The sequence below is a fragment of the Ostrea edulis genome, chromosome 7 (assembly GCF_947568905.1).
Source record: "Ostrea edulis chromosome 7, xbOstEdul1.1, whole genome shotgun sequence".
NCBI classification, from domain to species: Eukaryota; Metazoa; Mollusca; class Bivalvia; order Ostreida; family Ostreidae; genus Ostrea; species Ostrea edulis.
In genome coordinates, this window is record NC_079170.1 from 56,995,011 (window position 1) to 57,016,138 (window position 21,128).

At 36.2% G+C, this 21,128-nt stretch overlaps 1 protein-coding gene across 1 annotated transcript in view; it reads right to left on the reverse strand.

Moving 5' to 3' along the window:
* LOC125653317 (uncharacterized) overlaps window positions 1–21,128 on the reverse strand; it is an 84,973-nt gene that overhangs the window by 12,452 nt on the left and 51,393 nt on the right. The window contains exons 6-9 of the mRNA XM_048882739.2: window positions 19,625–19,759; window positions 18,917–19,534; window positions 8,434–8,485; window positions 8,153–8,232 (exon numbers count right to left, since the gene is read on the reverse strand). Coding sequence (XP_048738696.2) covers window positions 8,153–8,232; window positions 8,434–8,485; window positions 18,917–19,534; window positions 19,625–19,759 — 885 coding nt within the window. The remainder of the gene's footprint in view (window positions 1–8,152; window positions 8,233–8,433; window positions 8,486–18,916; window positions 19,535–19,624; window positions 19,760–21,128) is intronic.

The window sequence follows — 21,128 nt, forward strand, 5'->3', positions numbered from 1 at the left end:
CTTACTATTGGGGGGTGGGGGGGTGGGGGGTCTGCCATTTGATACATACATGTAAGATGTTGGAATAAGTAGGCCTCAAGTATTTCTATATCGAAATCTCTATGAAAGCGTATTGTTTTCATTACATTTAAAATATAGATGTGGTCTAAAATATATGAATTACAAAATTTGTAATTGGAAAATGTGTGTGCTATACTCATAGCCTAATGATATAGGAATGGGATATTTGTTAGAGGATCTACCAACAAAATACCCCCCCCCTACCTTCTCATCAGAACAACAATCCACATCGTTATGTATACATTATTTTGAAAAATGAATTGCATTAATTATAATAGAAATTACGTTGACCATTTGATAGAAGATAAATTATTTCAGTGAGAATGAAATACTTTGAATACACAAAAAGTGCGTCACAATGCATGTTGAGTATGACGTAATATGAGGTGAAAGTGTGACGTCAGCATTGATACTGATTGAGTGTAGAAAATGATTTAGATATTTCTATTAGGCGGATCTCTGTTGTTGTTTTTTTTTTAAAGAGAAACAAGTGTTCTACAATAGAAATACTTTGAATCTTATTTACCGGTGTTTACTATTAATTTACTAGATCTTTCTGTCATTGAGACAGTTTGTATGAATTTGGAAGGATGACATGGATTCTAACTTCATTATTAACTAACATAAAATTTAATTTACAGAAAAATAGGCAAATCTCTACATCACCTTTCAAATTTCCTGTTAAATGAATTCCTTAATGACCATCCAGAATTTTTTATGTTGTCTGCTAAGTGATATTCATTCATTTCTTCCTTTAATTCTAGAGAGTTCACATCAAGGGGGGTAATAATTGTGTAAAAAGTAGGCACTAGTGTAGAGTTTTGAGGGGTTTTACAAAAAAAGGTAACTTGTTTAACTGTTTTAATTTACTATATTGGTAGTATAAATAGCTGTCTTAAAAACGGCATGTAGAATTAATGTCAGCCTTGCTGCGTTTCAGAGAAAATAGTGTCTGAAAAGAAGTCATAAATGCATGCTCTTTTTTACCTTAATTTATGACTTATTTTTAAGAATAAGCAAGAAAATACACATTTTTTCAATCACAAGTACAATAATCTAAGTGCTTTCTTGAATTTCCATTCACTGCACATTGTTGGGAAATTGTTTTATTAGAAATATATTTGTGAAAAGATGAAAAATCAACATCTAATGATTTAACTGTGGGTACGGTCCGTTGCCATGGAAACATGATACATGGTTCCAGTAATTTTCACTTTTTTAACATTTACTATCACCATACACAAAAGTGTGAGAGTTTCGTTCAGATTTGTGATTTTTGCACTTTCCACTTTTTTAAAGACAATTCTCATTGGTTACTGACAGCTTCTCTTAACATCTTGCAAGTCATGACTCAAGACATTTAATCCACCTGTTCATTTACTGCAGGAAATATAACACGATGTAAACAGTATATTGTGACATCATATTTAGCTTTGATTTTTTTCCCTTTCAAATCAATAGGAACAAAACTTATGAAGGAATGAGAAGACTTGTCTGGTTATAGATACTTTGTACAAGTTACCTCTAGGCTTTTACTTTCGACAGTTTGTATGTTCAAGTTGTTAACAGCAGACAATATCAAGTTTCCGTCAATCACAGAGACGAATAATGAACAGTAAAAGATTAAAATCGATAAATAATAGATTGTTTTAATACACACATAAAATTAACATGCTATAACAATTTACTTGTGAATTTTATTCATTTTTATGATGCTTCAGGTAAGTTTGTATATATTCAGGGATGGCTTGGCGAAAAATTGGTGCATCGATTCATGACATCATATATTTTGAAGCGCTATATAATCGGTAGCAGAGCTTACTGATACTTGCAATAAGCCAACCATGATTCAATAATTTTTTTCAAAGAAGGAGAAACTTAAAAAATTCACGGGGTGTCAAAAAATTAATTTTAGGTGAGGAAAATACGATAGATCTGCAGTGACGGCAACATTTTTCCAGAGCATTATGGGTAATCCTCATCATTTTTCAGCTGATGAAGAGCAAATCACATGACCAACATGTGTAATCATTGGAATGAGTTTGTCAAAAATGCGACGCGAGCTTCGCTCACTGTAAAAGAAAATGGCATTGTCTTTATATCTTTTTCAATGACCAAGAGTAAAATTCTAAAACATAATTCATATACAATTTACTGCATTTTTCCTAAATGATTGCTGCTCCCACAAGTTTCCACAATTTGGATACATGTAGTTGTCTTCATATCCATATAATACTTTGTCACAATGCACCAAACTAAAGAAGATAATTTTGCTAGAGAAAGTGTCATCATTCTAGCCTGAACCCCCAATACATTGGTAAGGAATTTCAAAATTATTCATAATACACTGGGACTAACCTTAATGCCTGAACCCTTGGATAAGGGGAATTCCACAATTTTTGGTAGACAACTATGCTTTTTTATTACCATGTATAGTTTTTTCCCTCCATAAAAGTAATAAAGAGGATATTTAGATATCCAAATAGTTTTTCACTATACAGTGAAACTTCTCCAAACCGGCCCCTCTGAATACCGGTTCTCCCTGAATATCGGCCGATTTTCAAAGTCCTGGCAGAAATCTTAACATTTCCTTACAAAGAAAGTCTTACAAAACCGGCCACCCCTGAAAACCGGACATCGGCCACTTTTTAAAGTACATTTGTTAACAAACATGTGTAATTTACCCTTAACATACTGGACACTTTTTGAAGACAAGAAAATCTTGGCCAAAGGTTAATTAAGATCGTCCAGGTGTGCAAATTGACTGACCTACTGGCCAGGTATGAAATTATCCATCGGAGGTGTGAAAAACACTAGTGGCCTCTTCAATTTCTATTGTTTACCTGTGCTGTCAAGCGTGTTAATTGACACTTGACTTAGCTAATCCAAGAGAGCCTTCCAAATTCTGTACAAAATGTAAAAAAACAGTTAGGAAATTATTGAATGAATACGGTATCAAACGCCATATTGTTTCACCATACTTTCGTATGGATATAAGCGGTAGTTAATAAAGAACAAACCCATGACTGTTAATGATAATTATTAAAAGATACATTAATTTTCTTGGTTTCCATAGACTTAAAATTCCAAAGAAATATTCAAATTACAATTTCATATTTACTACTGTACTTTTTAAAAACGTCTAAACAAAATTGTTAATGACATAAGCGATGAATGTAAACAGAGTTTTTATAGGTAAGAGGAATTCCAATAATAGGCCTCTGTGTTTTCTTTACGTATCCTGTTATAGATTTTCAGTTTAAAATTAGATGATTTCAGCGAGAATATTTCTTGTAATTCATAATTATCTTTAGGTGCAAGCGGACTAATTTGATCTCCACCGATAATTGATCATAGATCACCAGATCAAAGTAAACAGTACCTACTTTGTGAATATTGAGATAAATGTCTATAATTGCTAAATTCTCGGTATACCGGCCATCCCTCTAAACCGGCCGTTTTTTCCGGTCCGAGAGCCGGCCGGTTTAGAGAAGTTTCACTGTATACCAATTTCGGCCCTTCTCTAGTGCCTGGCTCCCTCAGAGCCCTGACCAAATTCATAAATTTTAGTAGAGGACTTCATATTTTCATAACCATGCATGCTTTCTTCAAGCTGTGCTAGGGTAAAGAAGATTTTTAAAGAATAATTGCATTCATATCATGCGACCCATAAATCCAATCTTAGCACAAAAACCTCTGACCCAGGAGTCATGAATTTTATAATTCTGACTCGGGGATCCTTACTTACCCTGACTATACATACAGTTTGCCTGCTAGATGTCTCAGAGAAAAGCAGCTTTTTAAAGACTGCACCTGAAGCAACTATTTAAAGACTGCATATTTTTTCAGGTTTTGACCCCCACCAAATACCCTAACCTACATGCCATGGATTTCACAGTTTTGGAAGAAGCTTCTCATTTCATTATCATCATGTACTCAGTTTGGTTGTTTGATGTACAGGGGTGTATCTGTACTCAGTTTGGTTGTTTGATGTACAGGGGGTGTATCATGTACTCAGTTTGGCTGTTTGATGTACAGGGGTGTATCTGTACTCAGTTTGGTTGTTTGATGTACAGGGGTGTATCATATACTCAGTTTGGTTGTTTGATGTACAGGGGTGTATCATGTACTCAGTTTGGTTGTTTGATGTACAGGGGGTGTATCATGTACTCAGTTTGGTTGTTTGATGTACAGGGGTGGAGATCTTTATAATTTTTTTTTTTTTTTTTACACATTTTCACTGTATGAGCCATTATACCCAATCCTAGCACCACAGTCCCTGACAAAGAGACCATGAATTTCAAAATTGTAGTTCCCCTTATCCTAGAGATATATTCCATACGAATTTGATGGAAAATGGTCATGCACTTTCTGAGAAGTTAATTATCATGCAAACTTTCGCCAGAGTTCTGTTGCACATAAATTAAATTGTTCCATGTAGGGGGTAGGGAATTCCCGCTAATTACTTTTCATAAAGATGGCAATTAATGGGGTCATCAGAAAGAAATGGCATCAGCTGAAAAAAATGATTCTTTTTCCCATAGACAGTTGGTAGAAGGCACACAATGTCTCTTGCCTCTATGAAGGCACAAAGTGCAGCAACTTGTTCCGACTTCAGTTCATTATCGATTCTCAATGTGATTCACAAGCGTTATGTCTAAATCCATGTTTTCTCTTGAAGTGAAAGTAGAAAAGTTACATATCTATTATAACATTTACTTCAATGTTTTATTGACCTTTTCTTTCTTTTCTATATATATACTTCAATTTCATACATTGCAAATCCAATGAAATGAAATGAAACTATGCTTTTTTTTTTTAAATGAAGCCTCTGATGATAAGTGTGCACTTTTTGTGCTGTGTAGTTAGGCTGCATTGTAATCGTGGACATATATTATCCCAAAATGGCATGTGTTATGCAGTATCTGGTAGTGTCTCTGTGTGCAGAGACACAGAGCACTATGGTTAGTATGGTTAATTATGTTCTAATGTTAACGGCTGATGACAAACATCCACCAATCACAATTGGTCACCTGAGTATTCATGACATGGTGTCAGATTGAGGATTTTTTAATCTTCTACAAATAATCAGGATTTGGGAGACATCTTAATGACAAGAGGTCCATGGGCCACATCGCTCACGGAGTCACCTTGGCCCATATCTGAAGACTTTCCATATATATTTGCATGTAAAACCTTAGTCCCTATTATGGCTCCAACTACCCCTGGAGGCCATGATTTTTGCAAACTTGAATCTACACTGCGTCAGAGAGCTTTCATGTAAATGTCAACTTCTTTGGCCCAATGGTTCTTGAGAAGATTTTTAAAAATGTTCCCTATATTTGTATGTAAAACTTTGACCCCGCCCTCCCTTGTGGCCCCATCCTACCCCCCGGGGGCCATGATTTGAACAAACTTGAATCTGCACTATGTCAGAAAGTTTTCTTGTAAATATCAGCTTTTCTGACTTGGTGGTTGTTGAGAAGAAGATTTTAACTATATATTTGTATGTAAAACTTTGATCCCCCTTGTGGCCCCATCCTACCCCCGGGGACCATGATTTGAACAAACTTGAATCTGCACTATGTCAGAAAGTTTTCATGTAAAAATCAGCTTTTCTGGCTCAGTGGTTCTTGAGAAGAAGATTTCTAAGATTTTTCCTATATATTTGTATGTAAAACTTTGATCCCCTATTGTGGCCCCATCCAACCCCTGGGGCCCATGATTTGAACAAACTTGAATCTGCATTATGTCAGGAAGCTTTCATGTAAATCTCAGCTTTTCTGGCTTAGTGGTTCTTGAGAAGAAGATTTTAAAAGTTTTTCCCTATATATTTGTATGTAAAACTTTGATCCCCCTTGTGGCCCCATCCTACCCCCGGGGACCATGATTTGAACAAACTTGAATCTTCACTATGTCAGAAAGTTTTCATGTAAAAATCAGCTTTTCTGGCTCAGTGGTTCTTGAGAAGAAGATTTTTAAAGATTTTTCCTATATATTTGTATGTAAAACTTTGATCCCCTATTGTGGCCCCATCCAACCCCTGGGGCCCATGATTTGAACAAACTTGAATCTGCATTATGTCAGGAAGCTTTCATGTAAATCTCAGCTTTTCTGGCTTAGTAGTTCTTGAGAAGAAGATTTTAAAAGTTTTTCCCTATATATTTGTATGTAAAACTTTGATCCCCTATTGTGGCCCCATCCTAACCCCGGGGGCCATAATTTGAACAAACTTGAATCTGCACTATGTCAGAAAGTTTTCTTGTAAATATCAGCTTTTCTGACTCGGTGGTTATTGAGAAGAAGATTTTAACTATATATTTGTATGTAAAACTTTGATCCCCCTTGTGGCCCCATCCTACCCCCGGGGACCATGATTTGAACAAACTTGAATCTACACTATGTCAGAAAGTTTTCATGTAAAAATCAGCTTTTCTGGTTCAGTGGTTCTTGAGAAGAAGATTTCTAAAGATTTTTCCTATATATTTGTATGTAAAACTTTGATCCCCTATTGTGGCCCCATCCAACCCCCCGGGCCCATGATTTGAACAAACTTGAATTTGCATTATGTCAGGAAGCTTTCATGTAAATCTCAGCTTTTCTGGCTTAGTGGTTCTTGAGAAGAAGATTTTTAAAGTTTTTCCCTATATATTTGTATGTAAAACTTTGATCCCCCTTGTGGGCCCATCCTACCCCCAGGGGCCATGATTTGAACAAACTTGAATCTGCACTATGTCAGAAAGTTTTCATGTAAAAATCAGCTTTTCTGGCTCAGTGGTTCTTGAGAAGAAGATTTTTAAAGATTTTTCCTATATATTTGTATGTAAAACTTTGATCCCCTATTGTGGCCCCATCCAACCCCTGGGGCCCATGATTTGAACAAACTTGAATCTGCATTATGTCAGGAAGCTTTCATGTAAATCTCAGCTTTTCTGGCTTAGTGGTTCTTGAGAAGAAGATTTTAAAAGTTTTTCCCTATATATTTGTATGTAAAACTTTGATCCCCCTTGTGGCCCCATCCTACCCCCGGGGACCATGATTTGAACAAACTTGAATCTGCACTATGTCAGAAAGTTTTCATGTAAAAATCAGCTTTTCTGGCTCAGTGGTTCTTGAGAAGAAGATTTTTCCTATATATTTGTATGTAAAACTTTGATCCCCTATTGTGGCCCCATCCAACCCCCGGGGCCCATGATTTCAACAAACTTGAATTTGCATTATGTCAGGAAGCTTTCATGTAAATCTCAGCTTTTCTGGCTTAGTGGTTCTTGAGAAGAAGATTTTTAAAGTTTTTCCCTATATATTTGTATGTAAAACTTTGATCCCCCCCTTGTGGCCCCACCCTACCCCCGGAGGCCATGATTTGAACAAACTTGAATCTGCACTATGTCAGAAAGTTTTCATGTAAAAATCAGCTTTTCTGGCTCAGTGGTTCTTGAGAAGAAGATTTTTAAATGACCCCACCCTATTTTCGCATTTTTGTGATTATCTCCCATTTGAAATGGACATGGCCCTTCATTTGAACAAACTTGAAAGCCCTTCACCCAAGGATGCTTTTGGCCAAGCTTGGTTGAAATTGGCCTAGTGGTTCTGGAGAAGAAGTCGAAAATGTGAAAAGTTTACAGACGGACAGACAGACGGACGACGGACAAAATGTGATCAGAAAAGCTCACTTGAACCTTTGGTTCAGGTGAGGTAAAAAAGATTCTTGTCATTTAGTAAAAAGGGAAAGTTTTCTAGAAAATGTTCATGTTCAAAAAGATATAAAATGATCTCATAGATTCTAGCATGTGGTGTATTGGATTAACATGGTGGAGGATCTGACATTTTGTAAGGTTGGATTAACATGGTGGAGGATATTACATTTTGTAAGATTGGATTTAACATGGTGGAGGATCTGACATTTTGTAAGGTTGGATTAACATGGTGGAGGATCTGACATTTTGTAAGATTGGATTAACATGGTGGAGGATCTGACATTTTGTAAGATTGGATTAACATGGTGGAGGATCTGACATTTTGTAAGATTGGATTAACATGGTGGAGGATCTGACATTTTGTAAGGTTCGATTAATATGGTGGAGGATCTTACATTTTGTAGGGTTGGAGACGACTCTCCCGAGGTCATCCCTAGCCCTGTGTCACTGCTGCTGCTCTCTCTCCTCTTCTTCTCTAAAACATCCATCATATCATTGTAATTGTATATCATATATATATATATATATATACACATATATACAAATAATATTGTGACTGGTTTTGTGTTGATTTCAATATGATATCAAATATTTTCCTTCTAGAAATTGTATTTAGTATTACATGTTTACAATCTAAATAATTTTTAAACATAAGGAATTCCATAATAAGGCTAACCATTTGCAATTTTGGCGAGAATCTTTTTCTTCTTTTTCGTCTTTTGTGCACCCTGGAAGTATATAGTGTAACATTTACTAATCTTGTTTCCATAAGATTAAGAATAGGGAAAGCAGGGTATGCATTTGTTACATTAAGACCAATTTAGGAAAACAGAAGCATCAGCTTCAAGACTAAATTAAGATTATTCAAGACAAATGTGAAACAAAAAGCCTATGGGCCACAATGCTCATCTGAGTCACCCTTGGCCCTATTGCTCTCCAGGAGATAAGATCGTTAACTTCATTAATCACATGATAATTTTTGACCTCACATTATGACCCCAACCTTAAGCCTCATAGATTGTGACTTAACATGGGGGTGCCTTAATATCAATATGACTAACATGGCCTTGCTGTTCTGGAGAAGATGATCTACAAAAAAATTTTTTGGCCTATATTCATATACTATGCAAAATCTTACCCCAGATTTTAGCCCCACCTTACCCTAGGGTCCTTGTAAAATACCCACCTGAATTTTGAACATTTGCATATTGATTTGATTTAGTGGTATTTTTTTTTTTCAAATTCCCTATGTATTATCATGTAAAACTTTGATTCCTTATTTAAGCCAACACTAGTCAAAGGTAAATCTGTACTACATTGAAATGCTTGTATATTATCATACCTAATCAATGATTCCTGATAAGAAAATTTTCAAAGATTACATATATGTATTCCAATGTAAAACTGTGATCCCCTATTGAGGCCTCTTGTTACCCCCTCCAACCGGGCCATGATGACAAATCACAGCCCTGCTGGTGTTGAGAAGAATTTTTGAAATATGTTCTGATGTATTGTCATTATACAAAAATTGTTGCCTTAAAGGGACTGATTCACGATTTTACCCAAAATTTTGTTTTTCACTTTTCATGATCAAAATCTACTGTCTAATGTGTTTGAAAGATTTCACATGAAAATTAAGGTTATACATCATCACAGAAGCTCATTTTAGAGAGTTTATTATTTGTTTTGTAAACAAAGATTGCGGTATGTTATTGTTTACGAAATTTTCAAAAGAAATGGATATCGATTCAAGTTTATCATATATTTCACATTTCAAGCATTCAAGCAAAAGAAATGGATATCGATCAAAGTATTATTATATCTGTCACATTTCAAGCATTTTTAAGGTGAAATGTGTCATCTAAAAGTTAAAATTTTTGACTATGCAAAATTAAGATGCATTATATTACAAAATCAATATTTCACTTGTTTGTTTGTTTACATAAAAAGACTCGAGTCTTTGTTTACATAACACATATTTAAGGCTAAAATATTGCTTTCATTCTTGCATTCAGAAGGTCAAAATTTTGGCAATCAACATTAAATGAGTTATATTTCTAATGTTTAACATCAAAAATGAAAAATATTTTTATCAAAAATTGTGAACCAGTCCCTTTAACCCCCCCCCCCCCCCCATGACTTGATAAAATGAGATCTGTATTAACTGAGAACACTTGTATATTGATATGACTAATCATAGCTTTGCTGAACTTTAGAAGATTTTTCAAGATTTTCCCCTGAATAAAACTCTGTTCCCTTATGCCCCACTCCACCCCATGGACCATGATTCAAACAAATTTGAATTTACATTACCCAGGAATGTTTCCATCTCAATATAATAACTAATTTTGACCCTGTTGTTCCTGACGAAATCTTTAATCTAAAAAAAATTCCATTATATTCCTATACAAGAGGCCCACAGGCCTTATCGGTCACCTGAGTACTAGTGAAAAAGTATTACTACTCCCAAGGGCTATGAAATCTAGAGAAAAAATTCCCTGTTCTGAATATCTAAGCTAAATTCTAATGTTCAGCCACAGTATAAAACAAGATGTGTTCTTAAAATATCAAAGCCCACAAAAGTGGATACACTGATGAAAGGCTTTACATAATATAATAGGTGTATTAACATTAAAACGTTAAAAGATATGACTAATTTGGATCCATCCTAGAGTCAAAACCGGTTCAAGCCCAGTATTCCGACGGTCCGATGGGCCGGTAGTCCGACGGTTCAATATTCCGACGGTCCGATAGTCCGACATGTTGACCATCACCAAAAATTTTAATTAATAGAGTTAAAATTTATTCATGTCAGGCATTATTTTATGGAAATTACCAAAATCGACACGGCCTGATTATAAATCAGACAATCAATTTCTAACCCAAATCAATCAAGTGTGAACTTAAGGCGGCGTAGAAAGGCCAAATATAAATATATTATTCGTTCGGACGAAATAGAAAATCGTTCGGACAAATTAGCAATTTGTTCGGATGAATTAGCTATTTGTTCAGACATATTAGTAATTGGTTCGGACAAATTAGTAATTCGTTCGGACGAATCAGCTATTTGTTCGGACAAATTAGTAATTGGTTCGGACGAATTAGATATAAACGTCATGAAGATGGTGACGATAACCTACATAATCACCCCCAACCCCTGAAATAACAAGCTAAAATGGTAGGAATCCCTACACCCTGCTCAGTCTTAAAAGTTTGAAGTAGGCCTCAAAGCCCCCCCCCCCCCCCCCCCCCCCCCCCCCCCGGGCAAAAGTTTATTAAACGAAAATTTTCTGTATAACGGGCCATAACTCAATCAATAAGGAAATCAATTTTTGTATGGGACGACAATAATGCAATTATGCGCCAATCAGAGCCTATCTAAGTTTTTCAACGCAAATCTGTATATCCGAATTTTATACCAATTTTATGGTATACCTTTCTTATAGCAAATAACAATTTTTGAACAGAAATTTCTTGCACTAGAATTAAGGGGAGGATGTTATCAAACAACATTTGATATAAAGATGAGGATCTCGTTTGGGGTTCGAGAAGTGTAAGGAGGGGCACATACATACTCTTGTCCCCACTCCCTACTTTTGAAAGTGTTAGGGGGACACGAGAAGGCGTGTGACCTCCTTTTTGAAAGGGGGAAGCTGGGGGCCAGCCAAAAAGGATTAGTAGGGGGGGGGGGGTGGGGGGGGGGGGGGGAAGCCGAACCAAAAAGAGTTTTAACATGTAAAAAAGAAGAAAGGAAAAATTTTTAAAAAGTGGGAAAGGGATCAACCCCCCCCCCCCCCCCCCCTGTTGCTACGTCCCTGACGAGTATCCGCTGTCAGCCCTCCCTACAAGCCTATAGATATCGGCATATATATGATGAAAATGTTCCTTAAATTCAGCATACATACATACAGACACACAGCGAGTAGCAATGAATGAACCCACGGGTGATGGAGAAAGGAACGAAGCGTAATCAACCGTGGGCTTCCGACGATGCCGAAATATATACATGTAGATGTAGGTGGGTACCTGTAAAGCGCGAAACGAAACGAAATCTACCGAAACGAAACGAAACAGATTGTATAACCGAACTCTTTTATTAGAAATGGTATCTTAGGCCCCTGTGAAAATTACCACATATAAATAAAATTCGCCTCCCCTTTGATATAGGCTTTCAGCTTGACTGATATGCAGTTTTAAAAGCTGGAAAGGGGGGGGGGGGGGAGGTGGTAAGTAAGCAAAATGTACATATCCGAAGTTGATTAAATACCATGTGCAATTAGTTTCAGATCCTTAAATTTCAGAATGGAAAGTTACAGTCTCAGAGGTCTGGCGAAACACACTAAACAAGGGGTGGGGTCGCTGGCGTTGGATCCGCCTTTGGGCATAGATACATTGTTTTAAGAAACTGGTGTCTGAGAAATTTGAAAGCAGAAAGAGCTCTTAACCTTTTATTTTATCTCTAACTGCTGAGGTGCGAGTACTTTCAATAATGGAAAAAGTTACATAGTATAACATATTATATGAATGCAATTAGGTAAGATATATATACATGTGCTATTAAAAATCTTTATTGATATGTAGTGAGTCTAAATATAACTCTATACATTTGTGGTGTTGCTAAGACGGGGAATTGAAAACGGGACGGAAAACAGAATTTTTTATACAATAATATCAGGAGGTCAGCATTTTGTAAACTCAAAAGGCTTATGAACAAGGGAAGCAGAAATTACGAAGAGAACGGGAAGACATACTCAGAATCCACCGTTTGATATACTACATACAAATACACAATATCCACATGTATACATAGATTTGTCTTTAGAGCAAAACATACTGAAAAGTGTATTTATGCCGAATTTTAACTAGCTCTGTTCTAAAATTTATGGATCCGAAACTAATTGCACATGGTATTCAATCAACTTCGGATATGAACTTTGTGCTTACTCACCCCCTTCCAACTTTTAAAACTTCGTATCTGTCAAGCTGAAAGCTTACATCAATGGGGAGGCGAATTTTATTTATATGTGGTAACTTTAACAGGGGCTTAAGATACCATTTTTAATTATTATAATTAATAGAGTTCGGTTATACAGCATTGTATAAATATTGCATGTAGTTGAGGGTAACATTGAAAATTTTCACCCCGAGAAAACCATTGTCAACTGAGGCGTAGCCGAGGCTGACAATGGTTTCTCGAGGGGTGAAAATTTCAATGTTACCCTCAACTACATGCAATATTTGTTTTATTATACTGAATGTTATGTAAACTGGAAAGCAGAAAAACTTACGTCTGTTGACATTTGATCAATCACTGTCATGCAATATTTCGTATTTCGATGCGGGTACTCACGTTTATTACAAACGCTCAAACGACGTCGTCTAGCAATCTACGGCGAACCGTACGCGCATAAATTTGACGCATGTGATAATTTTTTATAATTTCACCCGTTGTCAAGTACTGTTACCCGTTGCTAGATACTATCACCCTGGGGCACGTGTTTTTTGTTCTCAGAAGGTAACAATATGTTTTATCAAATGCTTCTCGACCAATCAGTTTCGAGTATTTTACATGAAAGTATAATAATGTTAATTATTATAATTAATAGAGTTCGGTTATACAGCATTATTAATTATTATAATTGATAGAGTTCGGTTATACAATCTGTTTCGTCTCGTTTCGGTGGGTTACGTTTCGGTAGATTTCGTTTCGTTTCGAACTTTACAGGTACCCGATGTAGGTCGAACCCGTTCAAAGTTTTCCCACAGTGCGATGTTCTGCTATTGTGACGTAAAAAATCGCTCTGGCACACGACACTTAATCCTGTTTTCTGCTGTTACATAGCGATCTCTTATATGTGTCCACAACTTATCGGACTATCGGAGTGTCGGACTATCGGAGTGTCAGACTACCGGACCGTCGGACTATCGGACCGTCGGAATACTGGGCGGTCACCGTCAAAACCCTGGGTTGTGAAATTCACCATTATTGTACATTATTTTCTGCTATTCCTAAGTATGCATTTAGATTTTATACAGTATCAGCAAACTTACACATAAATACTATGTTTGGCCCCACCCTGGCATCAGAACCCCTACCCTTGGGATCATCAAATTTACAATTTTGGTAAAGGACTACCTGCTCTTACTAAATATCCATTTGGTTTTAATTTAGTATCAATAATACTAAAGAAGATATTATTTAAGTGTTTTACCCATAAACACTATATAGTAAGTTTGGCCCTACCCTGGGGTCAGAACCACTACCCCTGGGATCATGAAATTTCCTGCTCTACATATCACTATATGCATTTAGTTTTTCTTAAACATGTGTGGTTGTAGAGAAGATTTTTGAAAAATTGAAATTTTTTGGCAGTTTTTGCCCCACTCCAAAGGCCCCAGGGGTACAGGAATCCTATAATTCATAATGTATGTCCCACTTGTTCCAAAAATGCTTCATACCAAATTTGAAAAGAATTGGAATGATAGTTATCAAGAAGAAGTTAAAAAGAACAAGGTACGGTTTTAGCCAAAATCTGCCCTGTCAAGGAAATTCACCAAAATACTAAATCTGGTATTTGAGAATGTGCCATTTTTGAAAATGAGCATTGTTATTCTTTATCTACAATAGTAGCTGTAATATATTCAACGGAAAACTTTATATTAACCTGACGACGTCACTAAATTTGACGTTAATTTTGACGTAATATACGAGAGTTCTCCCCAAGCGATGTTTTGAGTAGGAAAATATAAACTGTATCACACATAGAACTATTAATTCTTAATAAATGAGAAATTATTGGTTTCTGTACTGATTTGAATGGGTATTAAATGGAAATTGAAACCACATCAGATATGCCGCACAGGGACAAAAACTGCAGGTATTCGCGGAAAGCTTTTCTGGTGCAGAAATATAATGGTTTGAACACCAAATTAATTAAAGAAACAGTTATTATGCTGGTAACAGTGATTTCTTATTTCTGTCTCCAACTTCCTTTATTGTGGAGAATTTTAAGATTTTTTTTTTTATATTTGTTAAGAGTCTCGCGTGCATTCGGAAAAAAATGATGACATCAAAGGCAGCTCAAATTCAAATCACTGAATTTTATGCGAAGTTTGAGTTATCACCAATGTAATTTTTCACGAATCGGAACACAATAGAATTCATCGGTATTTGTTTTTAATTGGCATACGCAATATTCCATATATGTATATTCTCAATATTATATGCGTGGTATTAAGTTGGAGCAAAATGTCATTTCATAGGTATACTCAGGAAAAAACGCAGCGTTTCTGAGAAACTAGAAACACAACTTCAAAGGGAAGATAATTATGAAACGGTTAGGGTTATCAGTGATATGGCATTCGCTTCGTAACCGGGAGGTATAGTGTGTTCGAACCCCGCTCATGACATGCCACGTCGAACCTGAGACGTAGACATACATGTGCTCTTCGACAAACGCTCGACAAAAGTGAGAATCACGGGTCTTTCAGATAGGCACCTGATGCCACCTCGACTGTGTCCAGGGGTCCGTGTTTGCCCTACTCTTTATTTTGTATTATTTATAGAAATTACGCAAATTCGAATTCATCACTATTCGATATCTTCAGCTTTTCGTGACCTTGAAAAAGGAGGTCCTGTGTCACAACAGGTATTGGCGCGTTAAAAAAAATCAATGCTATAGCCTTAAATGCTAATCATAGGTTTTATATATGTGGTACTTCACATACAGCTGATGATTTCTCAATTTGAGAGAAAAGTTCTCGAAAGGACGTAAATAAATAAACAAACAAAACTCTCTCTTCTCTCTTCTCTCTCTCTCTCTCTCTCTCTCTCACCACTATCAGGCTTGTCAATGTGTTCGGTACTGTACAACTGAGCGATACAAAGCTGGTACACCCCAACACTTGGTTTGCGCAATTTAGTGTCATTGTATCCACTTTTGCTCAAAGAAACCCTCTTAAAAGTTGTAAAATACAAAAATCATTCGATAGTTTATACAAGAGAAATAAAACTTAAGACTTGCTAACCAACCCCTGTCCCATGATAAAAGAAAACCATTCAAATCTAAACTGCATTTTCTCATTATGCAAGTATATACATGCATCGTATATTTATCTCGAATGGAGAAAAACAAAATTTTGACGGAATGCTCAATACTGCGAGTCTCAATATTATATATATATAGATCTATCCATATGTTGTGTATTCGCTTTGTGTAACCTCCCTCCCCCGGACTGCATTTTAAATAGTAGTAGAGAAAGATAGATGAAATGTAATTGTAAGTGATACATTGGATACATGTAATCAACCCTCTCCATTGACCAATGATACCAAAATCCCTATTTTTGTGTTTGTCAATGTTTTCGAGAAGTCAATCCCCCCCCCCCTTTTAAAAAAACCAAAAAACGACCTATGCACCTACATGTATAATCTATTTCAATCATTGTAAATTAAAATACATATAGTAATACGATCCGAGTAACACATATGGAGCAAATTATCTTTCAGGCACCTCAATTTAAAAATGATTTTAATGAGTAACATATATTCCCTAGTAAAAAGTGCCTTGCAAGAAATGTATATTAATCCCTATCTTAGCTACACAAACTTTTTTTGTTTTGTATTGTGTTTTCAAAAATGAAATAGTTTCGTAACCATTGCAGATTTAGTAGAACACTGAAGACCCTCAGTGCCATATTGTGACACCGGTCATCCAGTGTTAAGGTCATCTCCAAGGACCCGTGACATTCACACTTGATGCCGAGCATTTTGGCGATGAAACTGTCACTACCTGTTTTAACAACTTTGATCTGTCGCGGCCGGGATTCGAACCCCGGGCCTTCCACTTGCGGGGCGAACGCTCTAACCGTGCTTAAAATTTTATATTTGTGAATAACCATCGTAAACTTTCTGACAATTAAATTGTTGTCTTTGAAAAATATAAAATGTTACACTCGAGCTAAATACGTCACTGATGTACGTACGTACCTAGGTGGATATTGTCGTCTGCTGTTACATGCCGTTTCCCATTTAATCAAATGAATGTGAATGGTAAAAAATAATGCTTGAATCTTCAAGGAATATACTATTTATTAAAAGAATCATCCATCGTTATATAAACTATTTAAATGTAGTTTGGCTGGTATGTAACATGAATTCTCACAAATCGTCGGTTGGTGCTATTTATATACCGTTCTGTTTACACTATAGTCATAACAACAAAAATGGCATCCGGTCTGTAAGATAGGCTTAAATTTATCCGGATTTTTATTATTATTATGATGATTTTAATAAATGTCAATGTGTTTAAATAAATAACTATATGAGCATATATTATTTGAAAATATATTTACTACTCAAATGATTCTCGTTTCCTCTTCAACCGCCACGATCAACGCAAATAGCTGTCACGATGGCGAATTTGTTAGCATCTTTCAACTGATATTTTAACCCCTCTTCCATCGTCGCCCGGGATGAAACTAAGATGAATTGTAAGTTATTTAGTAAATTTTTAATCCATATAAAAATTATTCCGGGCGATGAGGGAAGAGGTGTTCAATTTCACATGTTTATCAATACAAAAACCATGAAAACACCACAAATAGCCTGAAAGCCCTTACTTTATTTGATTATGTACTACGCATGCGCGTAGATGAGTTGATTTCCATATGCTTTTGAGAGTTACTATAAGTTACTCTTTTAGGAATTTGACAGGAAAATATCTGCAACGCAAAATAATTTTCCTCCATAAACGCCGGGCAGAATTTGGCTAAAACCGTACCTTGTCCTTTCTATCGTTCACACATTTAATAATTGACCATTTTGGCCCCACCCTGATACCAAAACCCCTACCCCTGGGATCATCAAATTTACAATTTTAGTAAAGGACTATCTGCTCTTTCTAAATATCCATTAGTTTCAATTTAGTATCAATAGCACTAAAGAAGATGTTATTTAAGTGTTTTACACATAAACACTATATACCAAGTTTGGCCCCACCCTGGGGTCAGAACCCCTTGCCTAAGGGGTCATGAAATTTACAATTTTGGTAGAAGCTTCCTTGCTCATCATTACTATATACTCACTTTCTTTCCTAGATACCCAGGAGTATATAGAAGAAGATTTTTAAAGAAATACGTCAATTTCACAGTTTTTACCCCAAAATTAAGGCCCCTTGGGGGCCGGGTCATGAAATTTACAAAATCCGGTTTCCTTCACCTACAGATGCTACATACCAAGTTTGGTCAAAACAATCGACGCTGGACGCAGACCAATAGCAATAAATCACCTGAGGTACTCAATGAAATAATAAAAATTTAATTCTCTGTTGTTGCCACACCCTTCCCCTTTGTGCCTGACTTGAAAAACTTCAATCTGCACTATCTGTTGATGCTTGCATATAAATATGATTAATCATGGCACTGTTGTTCTTGAGAAGATTTTTAAAGATCTTTTATATATCACCATGCAAAAACTTTAATCCCCAATCATAGCCCTATCCTACCCCTGGCAAGCATGATTTGGAGAAACTCAAATCTTCATTACGTCAGAAAGCTACTACAGAAGTTTCATCTTTTCTGGCCCAGTAGTTCTTGAGAAGAAGTACTCTAAATATTTCCACCCTATGTTTGTCTTTTGCTGGAAGAGGAGATGGTCCTTCATTTAAACAAACTTGAATCCCCTTCATTCAAGGATATTCTGTGCAAATTTTGGTTGAAACTGGACCAATGGTTCTAGAAAAGAATTTGAAATTGTGAAAAGTTTGCAATGCTGACAATGGACAAATTTTGATTTGAAAAGCTCACTTGAGCCTCTATGGGTCAGAAACATGGAAATAGACCAAGCAGATAGAGAAGAAGCAGATGGAGACCACCAAGCATCACAAGACACATTATGGACTGGAATCCACACTGAAGCCAAGGGAAAAAGAAGGCACTCGGCAACAACCTGGAGATGGATACTAGATGCAGAACTAAGATCAATGTCCTACGTGTACATGGAGCAACATGCAACCCAAGACAGAAACAAATGGGGTCCTATATGACCCTCCAAGGGTAAAGAAGATGAAGTAAGCAATCCTTGTTTCACAACAGTTCAATAAAAAGAAAACAATTTACTACAATTCCTTGAACAATGTTGTTAAATTTTTCTTTCTTACTTTACTGTCAGATATATATTCCTGTATTTTCATTTCTGGACTCTGTCTTATAGGAAATGGTGTGCCATTATACTGAAATGGTGTTAACTGATCCCTCATTCCTTGCACCATTAACTTGGCAGCTTGATCTGGGTCCCTAGTCATTTTTGTTACTTGCTCCCTTACAGCAAACACATCATCCATACTGGACTTATGCGAACCTGTGTCTCCATTATGATGAACTTCATTATTTGTCCTTTGAACTCTGTCAATAATTAGTGTATTGTCTTCATCGTCACTAAGCAAGTATCTGATTGGATCATCTACATCATAATCAGCTGTGTCGCTGTGGTTACTGTAAATGCTTGAGGCTGTATCATCACTCTCCTGTTTGACAGGGCTCAATTTTAGTTTCTTCATCTTCTCCATGGTGCGACTAACACATTTCCTCTGTTTGTCTTTTCGGTGTGTATCTATCTGTCGTTTGATGGCAAGCCAAGCATGAGACATTGTTTGATATTTTTGTTCAGCCATTTTCCTTCTTCTCTCTCTTGCTGAGTGGGTTTTGCTTTGACCTTCCCTCAGTTTTGGCTGATCTTTTCTTCTCTGTCTGTCTGGTGAGTTGCTTTTATCTATTGGCTGTAAAAATTAAAACCTTTAATTATCAAAATGGGGACCCGTCAAGTCAATTCTTCCGAAATTTTTAATTGAATAAATAATTTCCCTTACTTCAGTTAGCCTCTTTTTGATGTACACATTTCTAACAATATCATCAGCACTAGGTCTGCAGTCTGGTTCCTCATCTAACATAGAATATACAATTGACTTCAGACTCTCACTGTACTGAGATGGAAAGGGTGGTCTCTGAAATGACAGAATTTTAATTATACAGACCCTGAAATGTACTAATACACCTGAAAAGCATGCCACTTTTAAAAAGTTCGATTCATTTTATCCAAGTCCACAATAAACATCATTCTCTCCACATATTGTACCACACCAAATCATCCAAGAAACATGTCATCAGAGAGGGCAAGAATCATGTCATCAGAAAGGGCAAGGAACATGTCATCAGAGAGGGCAAGGAACATGTCATCAGAAAGGGCAAGAAACATGTCATCAGAGAGGGTAAGAATCATGTCATCAGAGAGGGTAAGAAACATGTCATCAGAGAGGGCAAGAATCATGTCATCAGAGAAGGTAAGAATCATGTCATCAGAGGGTAAGAATCATGTCATCAGAGAGGGCAAGAATCATGTCATCAGAGAGGGTAAGAATCATGTCATCAGAGAGGGTAAGAATCATGTCATCAGAGAGTGCAAGAATCATGTCATCAGAGGGTAAGAATCATGTCATCAGAGAGGGTAAGAAACATGTCATCAGAGAGGGTAAGAATCATGTCATCAGAGAGGGTAAGAATCATGTCATCAGAGGGTAAGAATCATGTCATCAGAGAGGGTAAGAATCATGTCATCAGAGAGGGCAAGAATCATGTCATCAGAGAGGTTAAGAAACATGTCATCAGAGAGGGCAAGAATCATGTCATCAGAGAGGGTAAGAATCATGTCATCAGAGAGGATAAGAATCATCTCCAAAAAAGGCACCCAGTCACTCTGTGCCTGCATGATCACAAAGGATGTGAAAATCATCCCATGTCTGAAGTAATTAAGAAATGTGCCAGTTTATTTTCCAAATGAGAGAACTGTACATGTTTGTTGGAAAACCAGCTTGGTGAAGTATACAGGTACATGGCAAATTAAAGTTCACTTTCCTTACATAATACATACAAAATGAAAATTATAGCTTTTGTAAAAAGTTCTCCAAAACTAATTTCTGCTGACTTAAAAACATTTTTTGCCCTATAATCACAGAAATGTCAGCAATTACATATACAAGCCAATATTATCACTCTTATCAATGCAATACATACTACACAGTAGTTTATTTATTTAACACATGCATTAGGCCCTATTGAGCCTGACTGGGAATTTTCGAGGAAGTATTGCCAGCAAAATGGACTATAATTATCGTAATTGCATGGTTTTACTTTGACGAACATCAAGTTGGATTAGTCCTAAAATTAGTGAATTTTTTAACATCATTTAGATCTTTGAATATTACGAGTTAATATCATAATATAACTACAAGTTGTGATATAATTAAGGAATGACTTTAATTCTGGGGCATATTATACGAGTATAAACTGGTTTAGGTCAGTTTATGCTTTATGATC